Source organism: Lolium rigidum, chromosome 7, assembly GCF_022539505.1.
Source record: "Lolium rigidum isolate FL_2022 chromosome 7, APGP_CSIRO_Lrig_0.1, whole genome shotgun sequence".
Lineage (NCBI taxonomy): Eukaryota > Viridiplantae > Streptophyta > Magnoliopsida > Poales > Poaceae > Lolium > Lolium rigidum.
In genome coordinates this window covers 194,551,641-194,573,910 of record NC_061514.1, presented here as the reverse complement: position 1 = coordinate 194,573,910, position 22,270 = coordinate 194,551,641, and the positions used below count along the sequence as shown (strand labels likewise).

Genomic DNA, 22,270 nt, shown 5'->3' with positions numbered 1-22,270 from the left:
TCGATAAACCTTGGTTTCTTTCTGAGGGAAAACTTGCTGCTGTGCGCATCATACCTTCCTCTTGGGGTTGCCCAACGAACGTGTGAAATACACGCCATCAGGGCGCCACACAAAAGGGTTAGATGGGTGAAATAGTTTCGCCGGAGGGTCAGTCTGTGCTTTTTTTTCACTTTTGGGTTATTTTTGTGCAAATCGCCTGGCGCAACTGAGGGCATCTCCAACGCGGGACCTAAATAGATGAGTTGGACCATTCGTTTTGGGTTGTTTGGATGGTCACGCGGACAGCGCCCCGCGTTCGCGTGTCCGTTTGGGTCGCACGCTCCACCCAACGCGGTGACCCATTAAAGCCGCCACGTGGTTCGTCTTCCCTGAGCGATGTTGCGCCATGGCAGGCCTCGACGGTACAACAATGGCGGGCAAGAGAACGCGTGGGAAAGTTCCCGCGAGCACCAGGGTTCTCGCGCGCGCGAAAAGGCCTAGAGCGCACGCTCGCGCCCAAGTTTCCCGCCAAAACCGCTGGCTATAAAAGATGGCGCGCGCGGCCTCGCAGATCTCACCCGCTCCACCTTCCGCTCCCCCTCTATCTTCTCCGGCGCCCTCTCCTCCTCCATCGCCATGCCGCGCACCCTGCAGACCACGTGGGCCAAGCTCTCCCTCGCCGCCCGCGCTAGGTTCCCGCAGAAGGATGAGGAGCGGCAGGACGCACGGTGGGTCAACGACGACGAGGCAATCCGCGTCGCGGACGAGTGGGTGTCGAAGAAGGCAGAGGACGCTGAGCTGGTGGAGGGGGCCGCGGACAGCTGATACGAGGCCGCGGAGGAGCGGCCGGACCCCGCCACCGAGGAGGAGGCGGATGCCGTCGCGGCCGCCGACGGGGAGGAGGCCGTCCACGACCGCGGGATGGCGCAGCTCAACGTCGCTATCGAGGAGCGTCTCGTCGAGCTCACGCGCGAGACGAGGGAGCACGAGGCCTCCGTCCGGGCCGGTCACCGCCGCAACAATTTTTGGTGGTCCTCTAACATCTTGTCGAACTGCAACCTCTTCTTATCTGTGTCGCGGTCTCTCCTTGCATCAGAAATGGCCCGACGAAGATCATCATCACCAGGCTCATCTGGTGCCCATCCTTCACCTCCTTCTTATCAAGTCTTCCATTGCGGTATCACCGTATTCAAGGAACATAGATCGGTAGTTTTCATCGTTATCTTCTTCATCGTCGTCTTCCATCATAACCCCTTCTTCTCCGTGCTTGGTTCAAACATTATAGCCGGACATGAATCTGTGCCGAAGCAGGTGGCTCTGAATGTCTCTTGAGAAAGAGTAATCATTCTCATTCTGACATTTCAGACATGGACAACAAATAAAACCTTGCTGCCCCTTGTTGGCCTCGGCCACAAGCAGGAAAGATTTCACGCCCTCTCTGAAAGCGGGATCGCATCGGTTACCGTACATCCATGGATGACTCATCTGCACCATAAGTACAATTATGTATCAAATGCAATCACCATGCTAAAATTAGTATTGTGCGGTCTATATATGCGAGAAAATAGTTGTTAACCTTTTAGGACAAAAAAGGAGAAATCTTATAAAATGAACTCAAGTGGCATCGTTCTCACAAACATTTCATCAAACACCTCTTGTGCACATGAAGCAAAAAAAAAGCTAGCATAAACCTCCACCTTCCACCACCAAGGAAAAAAATGTAGGGAGAATGGGGGACTGGCTGTATATATGTAGGCCCAGAGCTTTTATCCCGGTTTGAGCCACAAATCGGGGCAAAAGGGCTGCCAGCAGGACGCAAAAGGCCTCAGACCTTTTTGTCGTGGCCCAAGCCTCCAGCCGGGAAAAAAGGTCCCTAAAGAACCGCGACAAAAAGCCCCGTAGATTCTCGATGATTTCGGGGCGACGTGGCTGGCCTATTTGTCCCGGCTCCAGACTGGACCGGGACAAAAAGCCTGGACGGAAGGTCAGTTTTCTACTAGTGATAGTATGTTTTTTCTTTTTTTTTGAGAATCTAGTGACAGCATGTTATAGGTCCATATCGAAACCATTCTGTAGATGTGATTAGCGGGTCCTTTCTAAGGAAGTCCGCGAGATGCGTCGCAAACTGGAGAATCTGGAATTCCAGGAATATATCGTCCATTTTACATTCAATGTGCCAGAGGAATTCGACACCTAGGGAATGGCGGGCAAGTCCAATCTGAAGTTCGTGGATACCGATAACATGTTGGACCAGAGTGTGTTTGATGTCTCGCTTGTTAGACTTTGGCGACGTACTAAGCTAGTTGTTGTACACGAAGGAATTCCGTATGCGCAGTCGTTGATCCTTATCACTTCAACGTGGGCAACATTGGGACAGAAAAAAGAACCGAAATAATGGTAGAGTACCTATACAATGCACTTCGAGTTCATAAGGAAAAGAACTACATGTCCGTGCCCTACAAGAGCGTAAATCGTTCTCACCCTAAATTTGTACTATCTTTTTCTTCTAAGCTGACTGAGATATTTGCTGGAAACAAACCTAGCTAGACGATATTAATTGATAGAAAAGAAGCAAACGTGATTTAGAGTTACAAGTACATGCATGGACTAGTTTGGAGGACCGCGATCTATTTACGGAGGTGTCTACACGGTTGGAGAATTCGGCCAAGGAGTTTATTACCCAACATGTGTGGCTGCATAGTCGGAGGATTGCAGCTTCTTCACCATGATGCGCTTTTCACTTAGTCGCTTGTTATGACATGAACTTTTCTGTTTTTATACTCTTGTGTGGACGGCTGTGTGCATCATAGTTATGCAGAGGCCGGGTGTATTACGAAACTTGAAGTAATAAAGCGCCCTTTTTCGAAAAAAAAACATGCATGGACTAGTTTATATATCCACGTGTTGATTTAAGAAAGTTCACTTGCATGCCCACAAAATAAAGAAACAAGCACACACTTGGTATTTTTTGAATTTTTCCTTGTGACTGTTTAGCAACAAGGTGTGATCAACTTGATGTGCGGTCTGCCTCAATTTTCTATGTTTTGTAAGAGTAAGTTGTTTGAAACGTTAATTGAGTTATTTAGTGCTCTCCTATCAAACTGCTACTACCTGGAATTCATTGATATTTCATTATGCATGTGATCACCATCTCAAAGTGAAATTGTCCTATAAATAGTTTATCTAAATATTGTGTATGATTAATACATTGTTGTTTTGTTCACATGTTTACGCAGGGATCACTAGATCCTAATAATTATCGCGGCCATAGAGCAAACAACATATTACTTGGATTCCATGGCAATCATAGAATGCTTGGAGAGCACTCAAATCTCGACATTTCTTGGTGAGTCTCTATTCAGGGTTTTCAAGTTTGGCAAGTGAATCGATGAGCACAAGATCACTGAAAAGGATATTCAGATTGTCCAGTGTTGGTTTCGTTCCTTAGAAGGCTGCTATGTCTGCTGACTAGTGCCTTTTGTGGCATATGGACACATTCCTACATTTCGAGGAGAAATTTGTTAGGGACGTAAATATCGAAAGATATTTTTCAGGCATGATGAATACTTAGTTTGACAACTATGAACAATTTGAACAGATCCAGCTCTCTTTCGTGGGCATCATCAAGAATCAAGTCATGGTGAAAGGTGGTATTTTCTACTATGGCGACGACACATTGCAGAGCCCTTTCTCATAGGGACTTTGCCTTCCAAGCAACGTAGGCTTTGTTCCTTAGCACACCTGATGTATCCTTGTTCATTTGTGTGTTTTTATATACTTAAGTTGGTCATGAATCATTATAATTTGTCGATGATTGCTTTGTTCAAAGCCTACAAAAGGCATCACTCTAATGATCTCTATGCTCAGTTTGCTTAAAACTAGTGCCTTGATATCGAATTTCAACAATTTGCAATGTACTGTGTTTCATAGGACTAGTGCATACTGCTGTTGTAAAAAAACTAATGCTCTTTCTATCTATGCATATCTATATGTGATGTCGTACTTTTGTGGGGTTTGGTTATTTCTTATTTGAAGCTTAAATATTAGCACACAAATTATCGTCAATCCATCTCTGCACAGTAATCTAATGTCGTACAATTTTCCAGGTACACAATTTTGCAACATTGTTGGTCTATTTCATAGGTACCTATTTTTATCATGTCTTTGGCTTCTATTCTTAACAATTTTGAGGTTCGGGAGGTTGTTCATTTGTCTACATCACGTGGCTGCTTAATTATCTCTAGCATGATCTTGTTCTATTTTGCTTGCAACAGTAGAGGCCGCTGTGAAGATAGTGCATATGAGAATATCATCCACATGAAGATACGGATGAGCCTATCATCCATGTAAAGATACGATATGAAGTTGCCAACCACGTGAACATGATGACCTATTTCTGTGATATTATTGTTCAGACCTTCGAACCTGTTGAGCTGCAAACTTCAAAAAGGGGATACTTATACGTTATAAGATGTAGTTACTGTATTTAGAATATGTATGGGTAGAAAATCCATTGTGTAAATTTGAGTGTATTTGTACTTTAGGCAAGCCTGAATTGTATTAGTATGATAATAAATTATTTGTATTCCTGTAAATCGACCAGCGAAACCACGTTGGATTGTATTCATATGATTTTATTACCGCATATCAACCAGCTAGCCAACCTAGATTTATAATTCCGATTTTCTTTAATTCTGATAAATAAATCACCAACGACCGGGATAATGAAGTTCAGTCACTGCTGTCACAACAGAAGTGACGCCCACCATCTAATATAAACGTCACAGCCGACAATACGTACGCTGTTGGTCATACGGTATCAGTGAAAACCCGATAATTTTGATCCCACCGATGATGAAACGGCTGTAAGACCGCATGTCAGAGATACATTACTAATGATGATTCTCAGGTGTGTCACACCAATGCCTTCACATCTCGCGGTTTTCAAAGCAACGGGTTTGTCCCCTAATATCTAAAATTGACGATAATATTGTTCCAAACCTCACTATGTCTGGCTGTTGCTGACTATCATTCTATTATGTAGCTATCACTAGCACTTCATTGTGAATCCTGCCTCGTCAATTGGAGGTCTACCCTTTTTTTTTCGAAATGGGGAGAAAACCCCGGCTTCTGCATCATGATGATGCACACGGCCATTTATTAAAAATATTCGAGTTTAAAACTGTGTTACAAATCAAACATCGCCAAAGATTGATACAAAAATCAACTAGCGAAAAAAGCAAAAAACCACCCTGACAGCTCAAAGTAGTCTTCTAGTGTGACACCAGCCAGCCTGGCACCAAATATCCTGAGCGACCATCTGGAGCCATGTGCATCCAGAAACCATGGCATCCCGCTGTCCCTCCGGCGACAGGAGAGCCCAAAGCTGGACCCAGTGCGACACCATATGGATAACCTGCAAGAAGTGAAAAGATTGTTTTTTGTTAAAAATAATATCATTTCTGACCCTCCATATAGACCAACACAAGGCAGAGACCCCAATACGGATAAAAGCCTTCGATTGTCTATCTACTCCATTCAACCAATTACCAAACATATTAGTAATATTGGTTGGAGGAGGAAGATCATATGTGAAATTAACAATGCGCCAAAGAAGCTTAGCTAGAGGACATTGAAAGAAAAGGTGTTGAATAGTTTCCTCATCTCCACAGAAAACACATTTCGTGCACCCATTCCATTGTCTTTTAGCTAAGTTATCCTTAGTTAACAATACTTTATTACTCAGAAACCACATGAAAATCTTTATCTTAAGAGGAATTTTAACCTTCCAGAGATACTTTCGCAAAAAAGGGGTGTGGTCACTCATAAGATCTTCGTACATAGACTTGACCGTAAACAAGCCATTTGGTGAGAGATTCCAAACAAAAACATCTTTATCTTCATTCAAATTTATCGGCATTAATTTGCGACACAATTGTAACCAAGAAGTCCATTTGTTACCATTTAATACCCGCCTAAAACTAATATTCAGAGGGGTTTGAGCTAACACTTGAGCTACTGTTACATTTTTGTGATGCACAATATTATATAAGGATGGATATTGCTGCGCTAAAGAAACTTTTCCTAGCCATATATCTTCCCAAAACCGAGTGGCTTGACCGTTACCTACTTTAAAGAAACCTCTAGAAATGAAATCATCTTTAACCCCCATCAATCCCTTCCAAAAGGGAGAATCAGTAGGCTTAACTTGGACCTCGGATAGGGTCTTTTGTCTTAAGTATTTGGCTTGTAACAATTCTTGCCACACCCCGTCCTCATTCAGAAGTTTAAAAAGCCATTTACTTAGTAAACATCTGTTTTTGATTTCGAGAACCTCAATACCTAAGCCCCCTTGATCTTTAGGTCTACATACAATATTCCATTTCGTGAGTCTATATTTCTTTTTTTGTTCATCAGATTGCCAAAAAAACCTTGATCTATAAAAGTCCAAACGTTTCCTTACCCCAACAGGTATCTGTAGAAAGGACAACATAAACATAGGTAAGCTAGTCAAAACTGAATTGATAAGGACTAACCTATCACCATAGGATAGTAATTTCCCTTTCCAGCAACCCAACTTGCTCTCAAATCGGGTTTCCACCGGATACCAATCCGAATTCCTGAGCTTTCTATAATGAATTGGAATCCCCAAATATCTAAAGGGGAGTACACCAGCGTCACATCCAAAGATTTGTCTGTACTGGTCCTCCTCATCCTTGGCCTTTCCAAAACAAAAGATCTCACTTTTATGAAAATTAATTTTAAGTCCTGAAAGCTCTTCAAACAGACATAAAATTAATTTCATATTAACCGCCTTTTGTAAATCATGTTCAAGAAAGAGTATCGTATCATCAGCATATTGTAATATGGAGATACCACCCTCAACAAGATTAGGGATAAGTCCTCCTACTTGACCATCTTCTTTAGCGCGCTCAATTAGGATGGCAAGCATATCTACTACAATATTAAAAAGCATTGGAGATAGAGGATCTCCTTGACGTAACCCTTTCCTGGTCTGAAAATAATGACCAGTGTCATCATTGACCTTGACCCCCACACTTCCCCCTTGAACAAACTGCTGAATAATTCTACTCCACTCTGGAGCAAAACCCTTCATTCTCAGCGTTTGTTGTAAAAAGGGCCATTTAACTTTGTCATAAGCCTTTTCGAAATCAATTTTAAACAAAACCCCATCCATTGGAGGTCTACCTATGACGCTCATTTCTGCATTTGGTAGTCACGAGTACGGCGTTCCAGCAACACGCCTAACGCCCGTTTCTGGTACACATTATGAGTGGTTGTATACTCATGATGTCGGCCTCTACCGTGCGGAAAGTATGCCCGTTACTGGTAAGCCTTTTTGGCGTAGTGTTTAAGGATCTTTTCTAAAAAACTTTGTCGAACTTTAGTGATCTTTTCTAAAAAACTTTGTCAACTATAATATTATAGAGATATCACATGTTAATTTTTATGAAGTAGTTTAACTTTTAGAAAAAATATAAGGCTTATTTATTGAAACGAAGGGAGTATTTTGTTGATTAAATTATTAGTATTTTTTTTTGCTTTGAAATGCGTACTGCCTATATAAAGACAGGAGGGAGTGCTGATTTGCCCTATTCTCGCATCGCGGTCCTTTCTCGAAGGTTTGCCTCCTCTCATCCGCCATGGCATGCGGCGGCAGCCTGTTCAGTAGGGCGCTCGGCTACGTCGTCAACCAGTTCCTCGTCGAGGGCCTCGCCAACAAGTATGCGTGCCCGCTTCCCTCCCATTAGGACTTAGATCTATCCATCCTTTTCCGTCGTAACCCACGCTAGGGCTTCGTCGTTGATTTGATACGATTCGATTTGTTGCGCTTCGTCATCTGGTTCTTAGGAGGGGTCGGTTCCCAGCGGACTTGTTCCCTTGCATGTGCCCTCGTAGGTTTCCTGTGACGCTGGGCGCATCCCGGCTCTTACATACATGCTACCGTTGTTAGATTGTTCTCCCATGTGTACATGCCTTATGTATTTGGATGATTTGAGTGCATATCGTTAGGAAATAGGCCAAATTTACGTTTTTCCCAAATACGGAACCACCTCGTCTGACTCTCTCATTTTGCGATCTTATGTTTGTACTTGAGAGTGATGAGCCAATACAGACCTGTAATGGTTATGGGCATGATCGCTGGATTCATTATTGTTTCTGCTGCTTATGCTCATAAACTTTTCATGGACTGTTGCCAGGGTGGAGCTACAGGCTTGGTGGTTCCTCTCGCTATCCAGGGCAGAATTTCTTTGATGCCACTGGATGCCGAGGAACTGCATTTTACCATCTTATTTGCATTTAGATTTTTTTTTGCGGGTAAAACTAGATCTTTATTAAGCAGTTGGGGCTACAAAAGACTCAAGATTCAGGGTGTGTTTGGTTTGAGCCCCAACAAGCCCCACCAAAAATTTGGCATGACCAAACCAAGGGCATGACCAAAATTTTGGCATGGTCTTGTTGTTTGGATTATAGCCATTGCCCTTCCAAAATTTTGGTTAAATACTACTACCTCTATTTGGTTTGCAACCAAATTGGTTTGGCGGCATGCATTGACAACCTAAAATAGCTAGTTCTTGATTTGATTCCAATTCAATCAAAACAAATGTTAATGAAATAGTATATTTTTTAAGAATGCAGTCAAGAAGGAAAATAATATCTTGAGCCAGGATAATCCTAAGCGACTACTTGTATGAACCAAGGAAATAGTACGTGGAACACTTGAAGCTAAAACATGTTTCGTAATATTGTACTAGTTCTTTCTTCATGAGATGTTTTCTACAGTACGACCTTGCCAAAATTTTGAAGTTCAAAGTAGCTAGCTCACTAGTGCAGTTTGAATTAGCCTATGAATTAACCAAGAAAATAGTACATGCAGTAGTAGTTTGTATAGACTGCTGGCTACTGATTACATGGGACCCACCAACAAGAAGCGCGCGGCTAGGCTGCCAATATTTTGGCGATGCATTTCCGCGCCGTCGGCTCGCCAACGCGCGGGCGAAAATTATACGGGGCGGCTGGGGCGCACTTTGGCGAGCCAAATTGTTGGCGTTACTCCAAACAGCCACCAAATTTCGTGGGCTTACCAACTTTTTGGTATGGCAAGTGTTGGCTGTAAACCAAACACGCCCTCAGCTCCTGGATAAGACAATCCAGACCTGATCCAAGCCAAACCTGGGTACATTGCGCTGTCCTTGCAAAATTTGCAAGACAGTGACTCGCCCTAACCAGCCTACAATCTACTTTTACAAAGGAACACATTCTAGAATTCTTAGCTAAATCCTTGATCTCTGAGACGATATACATAAAAGCCAATTGATCTTGCGAGGCAGCATTGACCGCTGCAGCCAGCTGTAGGCAATCGGTCTCCACTGCCCTTTTTCATGTGTGCTGGAAAATTAGTGCCACATGGTTCTTTCATGCTTAATGTTGTTTTGCATTGGAATTTGTTTGCTTTTGATGCAATTACTATAACAGACCTGTCATGATTCTAGTGAAGGAAATCTAATGCTCCAGGTTTTGACTGAATTCATTTTCTGAGTTATTTGCTTTGTTAGGCTGGTTGTGTTTGATTGAAATGGTTTTTTCATGGCAACAGTGTTGAGTTGTTACAGGCCTGTAATGATTCTTGCGGAAATGATTGCATTCAAGGAATCTAAGGGACTGAGTTGTCATAAAGCATTTGCATTAGATTTTTGTACTACATTTCTTTATGATGTCCCTTTTCTGGCTTCATGATTGTAACTTTGTATTCAGTTGATGCATTCATGGAAACGGTGATGAGTTCTTGCAGACCTGTAATGATTATGCGAAAATGATTGCATTATTCAAAGAGCATCTAAGAGCAAGTACAATAAGTCCTAGTCAGCTGGCTACAAGAATTAAAATAACATATTTGTGTCTAGTTGGAGGAGAGAGAAGAGGAGAGAGAATGTAAGTGGGCTCTTATGCAAGAGCTAGCTCTAGCACGTGCTCCTAGGCAAGTTGTGTGAATGAAAGGTGGGTCACCCATTGAAAAATTAGTACATTTTTATAGCCAACTATTGTACTTATTGGCTACATGTTAGCTATAGATGACATGGCATCTTGCTTATAGCCAACAACCGGCTAAACTATTGGAGTTGCTCTAAGGGACTAAGTGGTCATGTAGCATTTCAATAGATTGTTTGTCCATCATATATTTATGGTTCTAGTGTGCGCTTCCCTAGTTTCATGCTCATTAGCTGGTATGATTTCCTGTTGTTTTTTTGGAAAAAGGGGAAGCAAAATCCCGCATGTAATACTTTTTGTTTTGTTCAGATAGCATTATCTTGTTACCCTAGTAATTATACATCCTGCTTTACTTCTGTTGGTGTTGCTGGTTTCTTAGTGAATCTTTTCTTATGTTGCAGCCGTGCCTTCCAGAGGTTTGCTGTGAGGACCAACAGGACTTTCGAGAATCTTTCGTCTAAAGGTAGCATCCGTGCACAGTGATTTTATATGATGTGAATATTGTCCGTTTAATATTTCACCAATTTCAGTTGAAAATCTTTTTGAGAATTACTGGCCTGACTAGCTTGAGGAGTGCTTTAAATGTACAAGTGTGTTATGTACAAGTGTGTTCAGTTATGCCTCATTGCCACTATAGTTGGGACAAAATGTGTCTTGCCTCCGTTTGACATTTCACCTGATATCGATTTGAGTAATTTGGTTTTCCCATTTCAAAGATGTATTACATATAAACATGTTTTATGTACATTCACTGAAAACAATTTCAGTTCCTTATTTCTGGCAATATGCTTAGAGAAAATTGCTTCTAAACCATTGACAAGTACTGCAATGGCTCATTTGCCATCCACAAAGCTCTGGTGCTTATATACCAAACACAAACAAATTTTAGTGCTTATATACCACTGAATGTTAGTCTAGTGTGGCAAATGACCTTACATGATTACATCAGTCTGTTAAGAGGCCAAAATGACTGCTTTTCCCTCGGTGGCAAATGACCAACAACTAAAAAGCATGTCTAGAAAAAAAATTGACAGCATCTTGCCTTTATTTTCATGTGAAAATCTTAATCAATGTAACCTGATTGATTCATGTACAAAAAACACTGGCATGTAGGCTTGCTTGAAGGGGTAGGCTGATCTGATGCATGCCTGCGTGCAACTGCTTGCACGCAACGGATACTTCTTGGGTGGACGTTGATGGATGCAGCCATGAATTCCTCACGTTGGGGAAGTGATACTTGTTATTGGCTTGCAATCCGACTAGTTTCCTTGGGGAATGATCTGATCGACTCTGTGTGAAGCGGCACCCATGATGTTTGGTCATGGTCCGCATGCGTGCGTGGAGCCTAAGAGGGTCAGGTAGCGTCAGATTCACGGCGATGGGAAATAAGCGCTTGAATTTGTCTGTGCTTGGTTTACATGCACTGAAGCTTTGTTGGATGGCAAATGAATCATTGCAACCCTTGTTAATGGCACATATGCAATTTTCTCATATGCTTATTACTTTGTCCTTCTTGCCACAGCTAAAGAAGTGAAGCAGGATGTATCAGAGAAATGGAGGGATGTTCGTGGACAAGATGATGTGAGTTATGCCAGAACCTAATGTTGGTTTATTGTTTGTGTAAACGTGTGCGGTATTGTTGTTAGATAATGTTTGCTGTTGTTTGAAATGCTTTATGTGACTGATGGATCTGTGTTTGCAGCATTTCAGGCAGTGAGGCTCAGCACATTTCTTGCATCCATCAAGTTGCTTGCGGTACAATCATGTTGTCTGTTTTTCCTGGTGCTTTGTGCTACTTTCGGATATCCTCAACCTGCCGATCAAGTTGCTTGCGGTACAATCACGTTGTCTGTTTTTCCTGGTGCTTTGTGCTACTTTCGGCTATCCTCAACCTGCCGAAGAGTCCACTGTATAGAATTTCAGTTTGTTAGTTTGAATTTCATAGGTAGACGACAAGACAGTATTGTATTACCGGCATTCATGGAGTCATCGGGTTTGTAAACGCAGGGAATCTCTCTCTCACGTTTTTCGCCGTGACATTCATACAATTAGCTATCATTGCCTTGGTTACCCTTCCAAAATTTTGACGTTGACCGGTAAATGGCCTAGCGTTTGGATTGAAGGCTAGTTAAGCGAGCCACACGGAAATATTGGTCCATGTACCTAGAGAAAACGTTGTAGGGCAGATTAATTGGTAGCGCACGCTGTTTACAGCACATGAGATTGCTCTTGTTTATTGCGTGCCGAAACAGAGCACGCGACATGTATGTTCTTACTGGCAGCACACCCGTGGTAAGCTCACGTGGCTACGAGGTGGGCTTTGGCTGCGCATGGCCACCCCATGTGCTACGCGTGTACAAGTCGCATGCACCCATGCCCACTCACTTCTAATATATTTAGATCAAGGGGCACCGAGCAAGACAAACAAATCTCTACTATTAAGAGCAAACTGGTGAATGACTGGTGTCACATTTTCAGGATGGACAATAATACCCCCCATGTCTCTGATTTATCTCAACGCAATCTGGTATCTTTACTATTAAAGTGAACACACTTCGTTTGATGTCACACTTCACTTGATGTCACACTTCCTCCTATTTACAGGACAAATGCCACCGCGAGACCAATATGCCATCCTTCAAAATAGCTACCAAACTCACGCAACGGAGAAAACAAAGCCTATCCCACGCGCCTAACAACCAACTCCCGCCCGCTCAAATCGAAAAGTTTGTTTCTCCGGTTCGGTATTATCTCAAGTTTAACCAGGTTTATCTTCTTATCTTCTTGATCCAAATAACATTTTTTTTAGAATGATCCAAATAACATTGAGTTGTCCGCTAACCCGCACCAACAACCGCTCAACAACCATCCGCGATTTTGCGGTAAAACAGTGTCAGACGCTAATCAAATCCCGTGGAATAGCTACCCCGTAGCACCTTTTTTGGATTTATTCCCCAACAGTCGCCATCGCGCCGCCGTCCTTCACCCCGCACCTTCCCCTGTACGGTCATCGCCACCGGAGCCTGAAGCCCCGCCATGGGATCCTTCACTTGCGCTGCCACGGGATCCCTGCACTTCCGCCGCCACGGGAGCCTGCAAATCGCGGGAACACCCCCGCCAGATACGCGGCCCGAACCCATCGATTCAAGGTGGGATCCGTCGCCGCCCACCGTCCTCGCTAGCCGGCGGCGCTAACGGAGTCACGAGGCACTACTGCCCCTCGCGACACCGCTCCAAGAACCCCGATAATCTTCATGTCCATCCTATCCATCCCACTACGCAATTTGTCAAGGCACCTTAATGGTTGTCCTTTTAATTTCCGGATCGCCTTCTCCATTGTAGCTCACATGCCGTCCCTATGCTATCTCTGGAATGATCCTGAAGAAGAATGAAGAACATAGGACGAGGTATACTCTGTGTTCTTTGCGTTATATTCACTCATGATTGCCAAGATCTTGGTCAATGCTACTGTGATTTCTCCTTTCTCCTGATGTTCTTTTCTCCTGATGTGCTGTATTTTCGCAGGAATTTAAGATTATAACCAGGTTGGACTAGATAATTGTAGATTCTGTTGAAATATTGGACCCACTTTTAGTGGCCCAAATTAGATTTCAGTTTTTCCTATAAATCTCAAAGCCCGCATAGTGGCAGCCTTGTGAGTTTGAGCCCAAGTTGGTGGCAGCTCACTAGGGAGTGGCAAGAGGTGGGAAGTTTAGTCCCACATGGAAAGTTGGGAGGAAGTTATATCAACTTATAAGGTGGGTTGTTCCACCACTAGTAAGTGAGTGAGAAAAGGAGTGCTACACGCGCGCGCTCCTCCTCCTCCTCGCTCGCTCGTCTCGACTCGACACGACACGACACGACGCGCTCGTGGTGAGTGGATTGAGCCTGGATAGCAGGTCTCCGGAACCGCTCGTCCTTGCGATCCTGTACGGGAGAGGGCGAATTAGGTTTTTGGGAAGCGCTCTGCGCGACTGCTCAAGCTCTTCACCACGGGTCGCCTTCCGTCCAAGTCGGGCGGTGCCGCCTACCGTCGTCTCCAACGCCGTCTACTTCGACCCGTCGTCCCCGTCGTCAACAACGTTGTCATCAACAACGTTGCTGCTGCGACATCGTCCGCTACACCTCCACCGCCACCACCACCGGATCGGTACGTGCGACATATCTCGATCTGTTTAGCGATGGATGTTGTACCGTTTGCTCGCTTCTTGTTCATGTTGATCACTGCATCTAGTATGTTCGAGTTTCACATGTTAGTAGTTACTTTTGTCATGCTTTATATTCTGGAATTAATCATGGAAATTGTGCCTAATTATCCAACAATCTAAAAACCTAATTGTAGGCAATTTCCTGAGTTAACAATGGCTGGTTTTTCCGATGCACTGAGGCCGGATAAGTTTACCGGTGTGCACTTTAAGAGGTGGCGAGTATAAGGCCATGCTGCGGCTTACTCATACGAAAGTGTTCGAAGTTGCGATGGTTTACACGAAGGAACTATATCTGACCAAGATCGGAACAAGTTCAAGGAAAACAATACTCTCTTCGTCGGATGCGTTCTAAGTATTCTTGCTGATCGTACGTGTGATGTGTACATGCACTTAACGGATGGTAAAGAGCTACGGGATGCACTCGAATGCTAAGTTCGGTGCAACCGATGCGAGCGATGAAGCTGTACATCATGGAGAGCTTCCATGACATCGGGATGGTTAACAACCGTTACGTAGTCGAACAAGCTCATGAGATACGAGTGCATTGCGAAAGAGCTTGAACTCCTTAAGTGTGCCTTACCTGACAAGTTTGTGGCTGGATGCATCATCGCTAAGTTGCCCCCTTCATGGAGGAACTTTGCCACAACTCTCAAACACAAGAGACGGGAGATATCAGTTGAAAATCTGATAGCATCTCTTGATGTTGAGGAGAAAGCTCGGGCTAAGGATAATACTGAGAAAGGAGAGGGTCGGTCTAGCGCCAACATGGTGCAGAAGAAACCCTACAGCAAGAACAAAGGGAATAACAAGCCCTCCTTCAATAAGCCAATGAAGACTACAACCTTCAAGAAGAAGAAGATGATAAACAAAGCAGATCTGAGCTGCTTTACGTGTAGAAAGACTGGCCACTTTTCTAAGGACTGTCCAGAGAGGGCAGACCGCAAGAAAAAGGCGAGGCAAGTCAACACGGTGACCGCTAGCAATGCTGATGGGTACGGTAATCTCTTTACTGTTCTTTCGGTATTTCAATCTTCATGTTGGTGGATTGATACAGATGCTAATGTTCATGTGTGTGCTTGACATATCCATGTTCACTTCTTACCGAGGTCGCCGGGATTCTTCCGTCTTGATGGGGAATGGGTCACATGCTTCGTTCGTGGTGTTGGCACGGTAGATCCGAAGTTCACTTCGGGAAGATCGTGCGGGCGAGGAACGTGCGGCATGTCCCTACTATGAACAAGAATCTCGTTAGCGGCTCCCTTCTATGCGAGAGATGGGTTTAAGGTTGTTTTAGAGTCGAATAAAGTAGTTGTTTCCAAGTTTGGACAATTTATTGGTAAAGGCTATGAGTGCGGAGGCTTGTTCCGCTTTTCGACTTCCGATTTCAGTAATAAGTCTGTGAACCATATTTGTGGCAATGTTAGTGATGATACCAGTGTTTGGCATTCTCGTTCATGTCACATAAATTTTGGTTTAATGTCTCGGCTATCCAGTTTAAGTTTAATTCCGAATTTCACCATTGCCAAAGGTTCTAAGTGCCATAGTTGTGTGCAATCAAAGCAACCTCGGAAGCCTCACAAGGCGGCCGAGGAGAGAAACTTGGCACCTCTAGAACTCATACATTCCGATCTATGCGAGATGAATGGTGTGTTGACAAAAGGTGGAAAGAGATATTTCATGACATTGATTGATGATGCGACTAGATTTTGCTATGTTTATTTGTTGCGAACTAAAGATGAAGCTTTAGACTACTTTAAAATTTATAAGGCCGAAGTTGAAAATCAACTAGAGAGAAAGATCAAGCGTCTTAGGTCGGATCGTGGTGGCGAATATTTTCCTAAAATCTTTGATCAATTTTGTGAGGAAAATGGCATTATTCATGAGAGGACGCCTTCCTATTCACCCCAATCAAACGGGGTTGCCGAGAGGAAAAACCGCACACTGACTGACTTGGTGAACTCCATGTTAGCCACTGCTGGTTTATCTAAGGCATGGTGGGGGAGGCTTTATTGACTTCATGTCATGTCCTGAATAGAGTTCCTAACAAGAATAAAGATAAAACCCCTTACGAGGAGTGGGCTGGGAGAAAACCATCACTTTCGTATTTGCGCATATAGGGATGTTTGGCGAAAGTCAATATTCCAATTACTAAGAAGCGTAAACTTGGACCAAAGACAGTGGATTGCATCTTTCTAGGTTATGCTCCTCGGAGTGTAGGATATAGATTTTTAGTAGTTCAATCCGAGGTACCTGATATGCATGTTGATACTATTATGGAATCTCGTGATGCAACATTTTTTGAGAATATGTTTCCTATGAAAGATATGCATAGCATTGCTAGAATTTCTACTGAGATAATTCCCGAGTCTAGTACATCTAATGAGTATTTTGAACAATCACATGAGAATGTTACTGAGAAGGATGACAATGAAGCTCCTAAACGAAGCAAGAGACGAAGGATTGAAAAATCCTTTGGTGATGATTTCATTGTGTACCTTGTGGATGATAATCCCACGTCCATTGCAGAGGCATATGCATCTCCAGATGCAGATGACTGGAAAGAAGCTGTCCATAATGAGATGAACTCGATTCTTTCTAATGGAACTTGGGAGTTATCAGAACGACCCCATGGATGCAAGCCTGTAGGCTGCAAATGGGTGTTCAAGAAGAAGCTAAGACCTGATGGTACTATTGAAAAGTACAAGGCACGGCTTGTAGCGAAAGGCTACACACAGAGAGAAGGCGAAGATTACTTCGACACCTATTCACACTGTCGCTAGACTTACCACCATTCGAGTACTACTATCCATGGCTGCCTCCTATGGTCTTATCGTTCATCAAATGGACGTAAAGACAGCTTTCCTTAATGGAGAGTTGGAAGAGGAAATCTATATGGATCAGCTCGATGGGTTTGTAGTAAAAGGTGCGGAGAGAAAGGTGTGCAAATTGCTGAAATCTTTATATGGCCTCGAAACAAGCACCTAAGCAATGGCATGAGAAGTTTGACAGAACTTTAACTTACGTAGGCTTTGTTGTCAATGAGGTCGACAAGTGTGTTTACTATCGCCATGGTGGGGGCGAAGGTGTTATACTTGTGTTTGTATGTGGATGATATTCTGATATTTGGTACAAACATGAGAGTAATACACGAGGTCAAGTCTTTCTTGTCAAAGAGCTTTGATATGAAAGATCCGGGAGAAGCCGATGTGATTACGAACATCAAGCTGATTAAAAACGAGAGTGGGATTACTCTAACGCAATCCCATTATGTTGAGAAGATCTTGAGCCGGTTCGGCTATATTGATAGCAAGCCTTCTTCAACACCTTATGATCCCGAGTGTGACACTACGCAAGAACCGGAGGATTGCCGTAGATCAAGCGAGATACTCTCGGATTGTTGGCTCACTCATGTACTTAGCGAGCGCGACTAGACCGGACATCTCTTTTGCTTGTTAGCAAGTTGAGTAGGTCCATGTCAAACCCGAGTACTGATCATTGGCATGCACTTGATAGGGTCATGCGCTACCTATGTGGTACAATGAGTTATGGGATTCACTATTCGGGGCACCCAGCTGTGCTTGAAGGATATAGTGATTCGAATTGGATCTCGGATGTAGCTGATCCGTACGCCACAAGTGGGTATGTATTTACCTTTGGAGGTGGCGCGATATCATGGAGATCTTGCAAGCAAACCATATTGACGAGGTCAACTATGGAAGCAGAACTTACTTGCTTTAGACACAACCACTTTTGAATCAGAATGGTTGCGTGAGCTCTTGATGGACTTGCTTGTGGTTGAAAAACCTGTTCCGGCAATCCTTTTGAATTGTGACAATCAAACTGTAATTGTCAAAGTGAACAATTCTAAGGATAACGCGAAGTCATCAAGACACGTCAAGAGACGTTTGAAGTACGTCGGGAAATTGCGAAACTCCGGAGTAATAAGCGTTACATATATTCAAACGGACAAAAATGCGGCAGATCCCTTTACAAAGGGACTATCACGTAATGTGATAGAAAGTGCATCGAGGGAGATGGGTTTGAGACCCGTTGATGTTACGCCATAGTGGTAACCCAACCTTTGTGATCGGAGATCCCGTGAATTAGGACACGGGAAGAACAAACTAGTGGTTTAATTGAGGAGAGTATTATGTAACCCTCTCTATGTGAAGATGCACAACTCTCAATTCGTTGTAAGGCAGGTTGGCAACAATCCTTAATGTGTTTATGTTGGCTATTTTAGCAAAGATGCTTGTCCTACAGAGCATTCTTGAAATAACACACCTATATGAGTCCGATTGTTAAACGTCGCAATCTATGAGATTTGGGTGATCTCTAGTAAACTCATGAAGAGACCATGAAGTATGACGCATATGCTTCACCCGCGGGGTAGGCTACCGGCAGCCATGTACTCGGTCATGACTTTGAGTGAAACCCTATTCACGCAAAACTTGCAATTCAAGGCTTAGTCCATTGTTCAAGTGTGAGTGGATGTAGCTTAAGGTTCTAGGCGGAAGTTCAACTTAACGAGTCTCCGCTGAAACAACTGGTATATAAACAAGCAGCGAGTATTGGTAAATCTCTAAATGGGATTTGAGATCTGGTGGGGGATTGTTGAAATATTGGACCCACTTTTAGTGGCCCAAATTAGATTTCAGTTTTTCCTATAAATCTCAAAGCCCACATACTGGCAGCCTTGTGAGTTTGAGCCCAAGTTGGTGGCAGCTCACTAGGGAGTGGCAAGAGGTGGGAAGTTTAGTCCCACATGGAAAGTTGGGAGGAAGTTAGATCACCTTATAAGGTGGGTTGTTCCACCACTAGTAAGTGAGTGAGAAAAGGAGTGCTACACGCGCGCGCTCCTCCTCCTCCTCGCTCGCTCGCTCGTCTCGACTCGACACGACACGACACGTCACGACGTGCGCGCCGCGCTCGTGGTGAGTGGATTGAGCCTCGAGCCGAGACTTTCCTTACTTTTTGCAGCTCAGGAAAACGAACAGAGTCCTAGACGGACGCGTCGCAGTTAGTTGATTCGGGTCGCTCACGGATCGTGGGCTATCTGTAACCGACTCGAAACGTTCGTGCGACGTGGGCGTGGCCCACGTTGCCTAGGGTTTCCCGAGCCTATATAATCTCCTGCCCGGCTACCGCAGAAACACATCCAATACACGAGTTAGGGTTTCCACCTCTCTCTGCTTGAGCCGCCATCGTAGCCTACTCCATCCCGCGAGCCGACGTGCATCGGCGAACGGGTGAGCAGGTCTCCGGAACCGCTTGTCCTTGCGATCATGTACGGGAGAGGGCGAATTAGGTTTTTGGGAAGCGCTCTGCGCGACTGCTCAAGCTCTTCACCACGGGTCGCCTTCCGTCCAAGTCGGGCGGTGCTGCCTACCGTCGTCTTCAACGCCGTCTACTTCGACCCGTCGTCCCCGTCGTCAACAACGTTGTCATCAACAACGTTACTGCTGCGACATCGTTTGCTACACCTCCACCGCCACCACCACCAGATCGGTACGTGCGACATATCTCGATCTGTTTAGCGATGGATGCTTGTACCGTTTGCTCTGCTACTGTTCATGTTGATCACTGCATCTAGTATGTTCGAGTTTCACATGTTAGTAGTTACTTTTGTCATGCTTTATATTCTGGAATTAATCATGGAAATTGTGCCTAATTATCCAACAGATTCTATACCAGTCACAAGGAAGTACCTTATGTGGTTCTTGATATGAAAGGTATTGACCATGGCTTCTGTTTGTTTCCATCTAGGATGATCAATTCTATTCATCATGGTGCAACACAATCAATCTATGATGAAACATCCGTATTGTTTCTCTAATATTGATTGGACAACATTCTACCTATCAAGAGATCTCTTAATTTTTATAGGCATTTTGTATTTTTTAATTATCTCTGGTATAAGAGAAATGAAAGAGGACTAGCAATTGTGGCCTTTAAGTGACGATCTACTTCAAGTTCTCACTATCTATTTCTCTTGTCATGTCCGTGGAGACCACGCCGCCAACCAGTCGCCGCACCCGCAAAGACGACGACGCCAACTGTCGCCGCGTCCGCAAAGACGATGCCGCCACCTGCTGCCTCCAGCAAAGACAGCGAGTCACCTGTCGCTGCACCCGCGAAGACTATTGGCATGCTGCCACTGAAATTTGATCACACATGGTTCAGCGCCTTCAAGGTGTTTGATGTTTTGGCTTTGTATAATAATTCTGGCTAATTGCAGGTATCGCACCTCCCTTTGCCAGCATTAGACACCCTTGCATAATAAGTTCATGTTTCGCTTCTGATGACTCAAGATCGTATTTGTATATTGGCAGCTAAATTTCTGGTTACTTGTGTGGTCCATTGCTCCAGTATAGAACTTGGAAGCTGAAGCATATATTTTTCAAATCCAGCAAAGTAATTAGCTCTTGGATTTGTTGTTTGAGGAACATTATTTAATTATTTTTAGTTGAGCATGTACTCATTAGCACATTCATCTTGTGCAGGGAGGAGGGAATATATGCTCTTCATTATTCTCGTATGTCGCTTCAAAATGTTCTAAACAAGCAAAATCCATTAGGTATTTTTTCTCTTGAAACGTAAGTAGCATTTGAAGCTGGGCTGTAATATTGCTTGACCACTATTGAATTGGATTTCCACTCTAAACAATGGTTTTTTACTCTGCTGGACCGAGGCATGACAATACAAAGGTACGGAAGGATTTCCATCCCAATCTCAGAGGCATATGGTACCCAGTGATGGTCTGCATGTTGCATAGCATGATTGATATTTAGCTAATTATTTGCGGTCATCGAGGTAACCATCTTTGTTCCATGTGTTATATATGTTGTCTGATTGCTTTAATTAGTAATTATATGAAGGACAACCATATTTGTTCTTATTACTTCAGTCAATTGTATGGAATTTCAGAAGTTGCATGACTCAAGGAAAAAAGATCCTCCATTATGAGTTGTGCTATATATGTTTAGTTATGCAATCGTGAATTTTTAGATATGGTCCGAGGTGAATTTGTGCCTTTGGGCAATTGTGAATTTACACCGATACCCGCACTAAAAATGCACGATGCGGCCGCCGCCTGCACATCCCTCGCATGCCGGAACGCCGACACCCGCGTCGTCTTGCATGTTTGTGGCCATGGCTTGCGGGACCCTGCATGCCTGCGGCCATGGCCTCGCGAGTCCCCGCACCCTGCAGCCGAAGCCTGCATTTCCCCTGCAGTTCGACCACAGGTTGCCGCATTTTCTTCAAGTTTGATATCTTCCTCTACCTATTGACATGTATTTGAACAGATACATGTTGCAGCCTTAATCTATAACAAAGGATTGAGTTCAAGAAGTTATTTAAATCAATCATTAATCAGAAGCAGGCTTTTGGATGACAAGGGCCTTCAGAAATCAGGCCCCTTACTTTGGAGATAGCCAATGACCTGCATTTAAGAAGAAATTTGTCCAACAAACGAAGGAATTTATTGTATCTCTTTGCATTACAGGTTAGCATCTTGTGCTATGCTTTATGTTTCCTTCATTAGCTGTATAGATCTATGTTCGACTTTGTGCTTATAAATTCACATGTCAGAGTCTTCACACATAGAATTGCCAAATTGATAAGCTGTTGCACTGATTAGGTGGTTTCCCTTGTATTTTAGAATTTTACCAGTCCTAAATGATAAGAATCTATTTCAAGATTCAAATCTATTTTTCTATGGTGATATCTGCAACATGATTGACTGCATTTATCTTGAGGTTGTCGCTCACTTTTTTATCTGAAGAAAAAATCAAGGTTGATAACCACTCAATGATATTCTTAATCTTCAGATAGAAGGAGCAAAGCTATGATTCGTATCAAAGATGGATATCTCATGTATGTGAGTTCAAAAGTGCACATAATCTCATGCATTAATATTTTCATCATAGATATGATTAGTTTTGCATTTATAACCTGACAATTGGTTGCTAGAGATCAGCAATGGCTGAACTGTCCAGCTTTTTTTGGAACTACTAGGTAATTATAAAAATTGCATATTAATGTTCACTAGAGTACAAGCAGCTGTTTAA

The 22,270-nt window shown here is 43.5% G+C and overlaps 1 protein-coding gene, 1 long non-coding RNA gene and 2 other non-coding genes across 4 annotated transcripts; all 4 read left to right on the top strand.

The window, feature by feature from the left end:
- Window positions 1-7,643: 7,643 nt before the first annotated feature.
- On the top strand, window positions 7,644-11,707 carry LOC124672418. Its single transcript, XM_047208646.1, has 4 exons — window positions 7,644-7,723; window positions 10,392-10,453; window positions 11,513-11,571; window positions 11,693-11,707. Exons 1-4 carry the CDS (start codon window positions 7,644-7,646, stop codon window positions 11,705-11,707), a joined length of 216 nt encoding a protein of 71 aa, XP_047064602.1.
- Window positions 9,591-9,673, top strand: LOC124679881. Its single transcript, XR_006995304.1, has one exon. It is a non-coding gene; the product is annotated as a small nucleolar RNA SNORD25 (small nucleolar RNA).
- Window positions 9,773-9,854, top strand: LOC124679884. The gene has a single exon (XR_006995307.1). It is a non-coding gene; the product is annotated as a small nucleolar RNA SNORD25 (small nucleolar RNA).
- Window positions 11,708-20,330: 8,623 nt separating the features above from the next.
- Window positions 20,331-20,767, top strand: LOC124670648. Its single transcript, XR_006992616.1, has 3 exons — window positions 20,331-20,436; window positions 20,531-20,612; window positions 20,702-20,767. It is a non-coding gene; the product is annotated as an uncharacterized LOC124670648 (long non-coding RNA).
- Window positions 20,768-22,270: the final 1,503 nt, after the last annotated feature.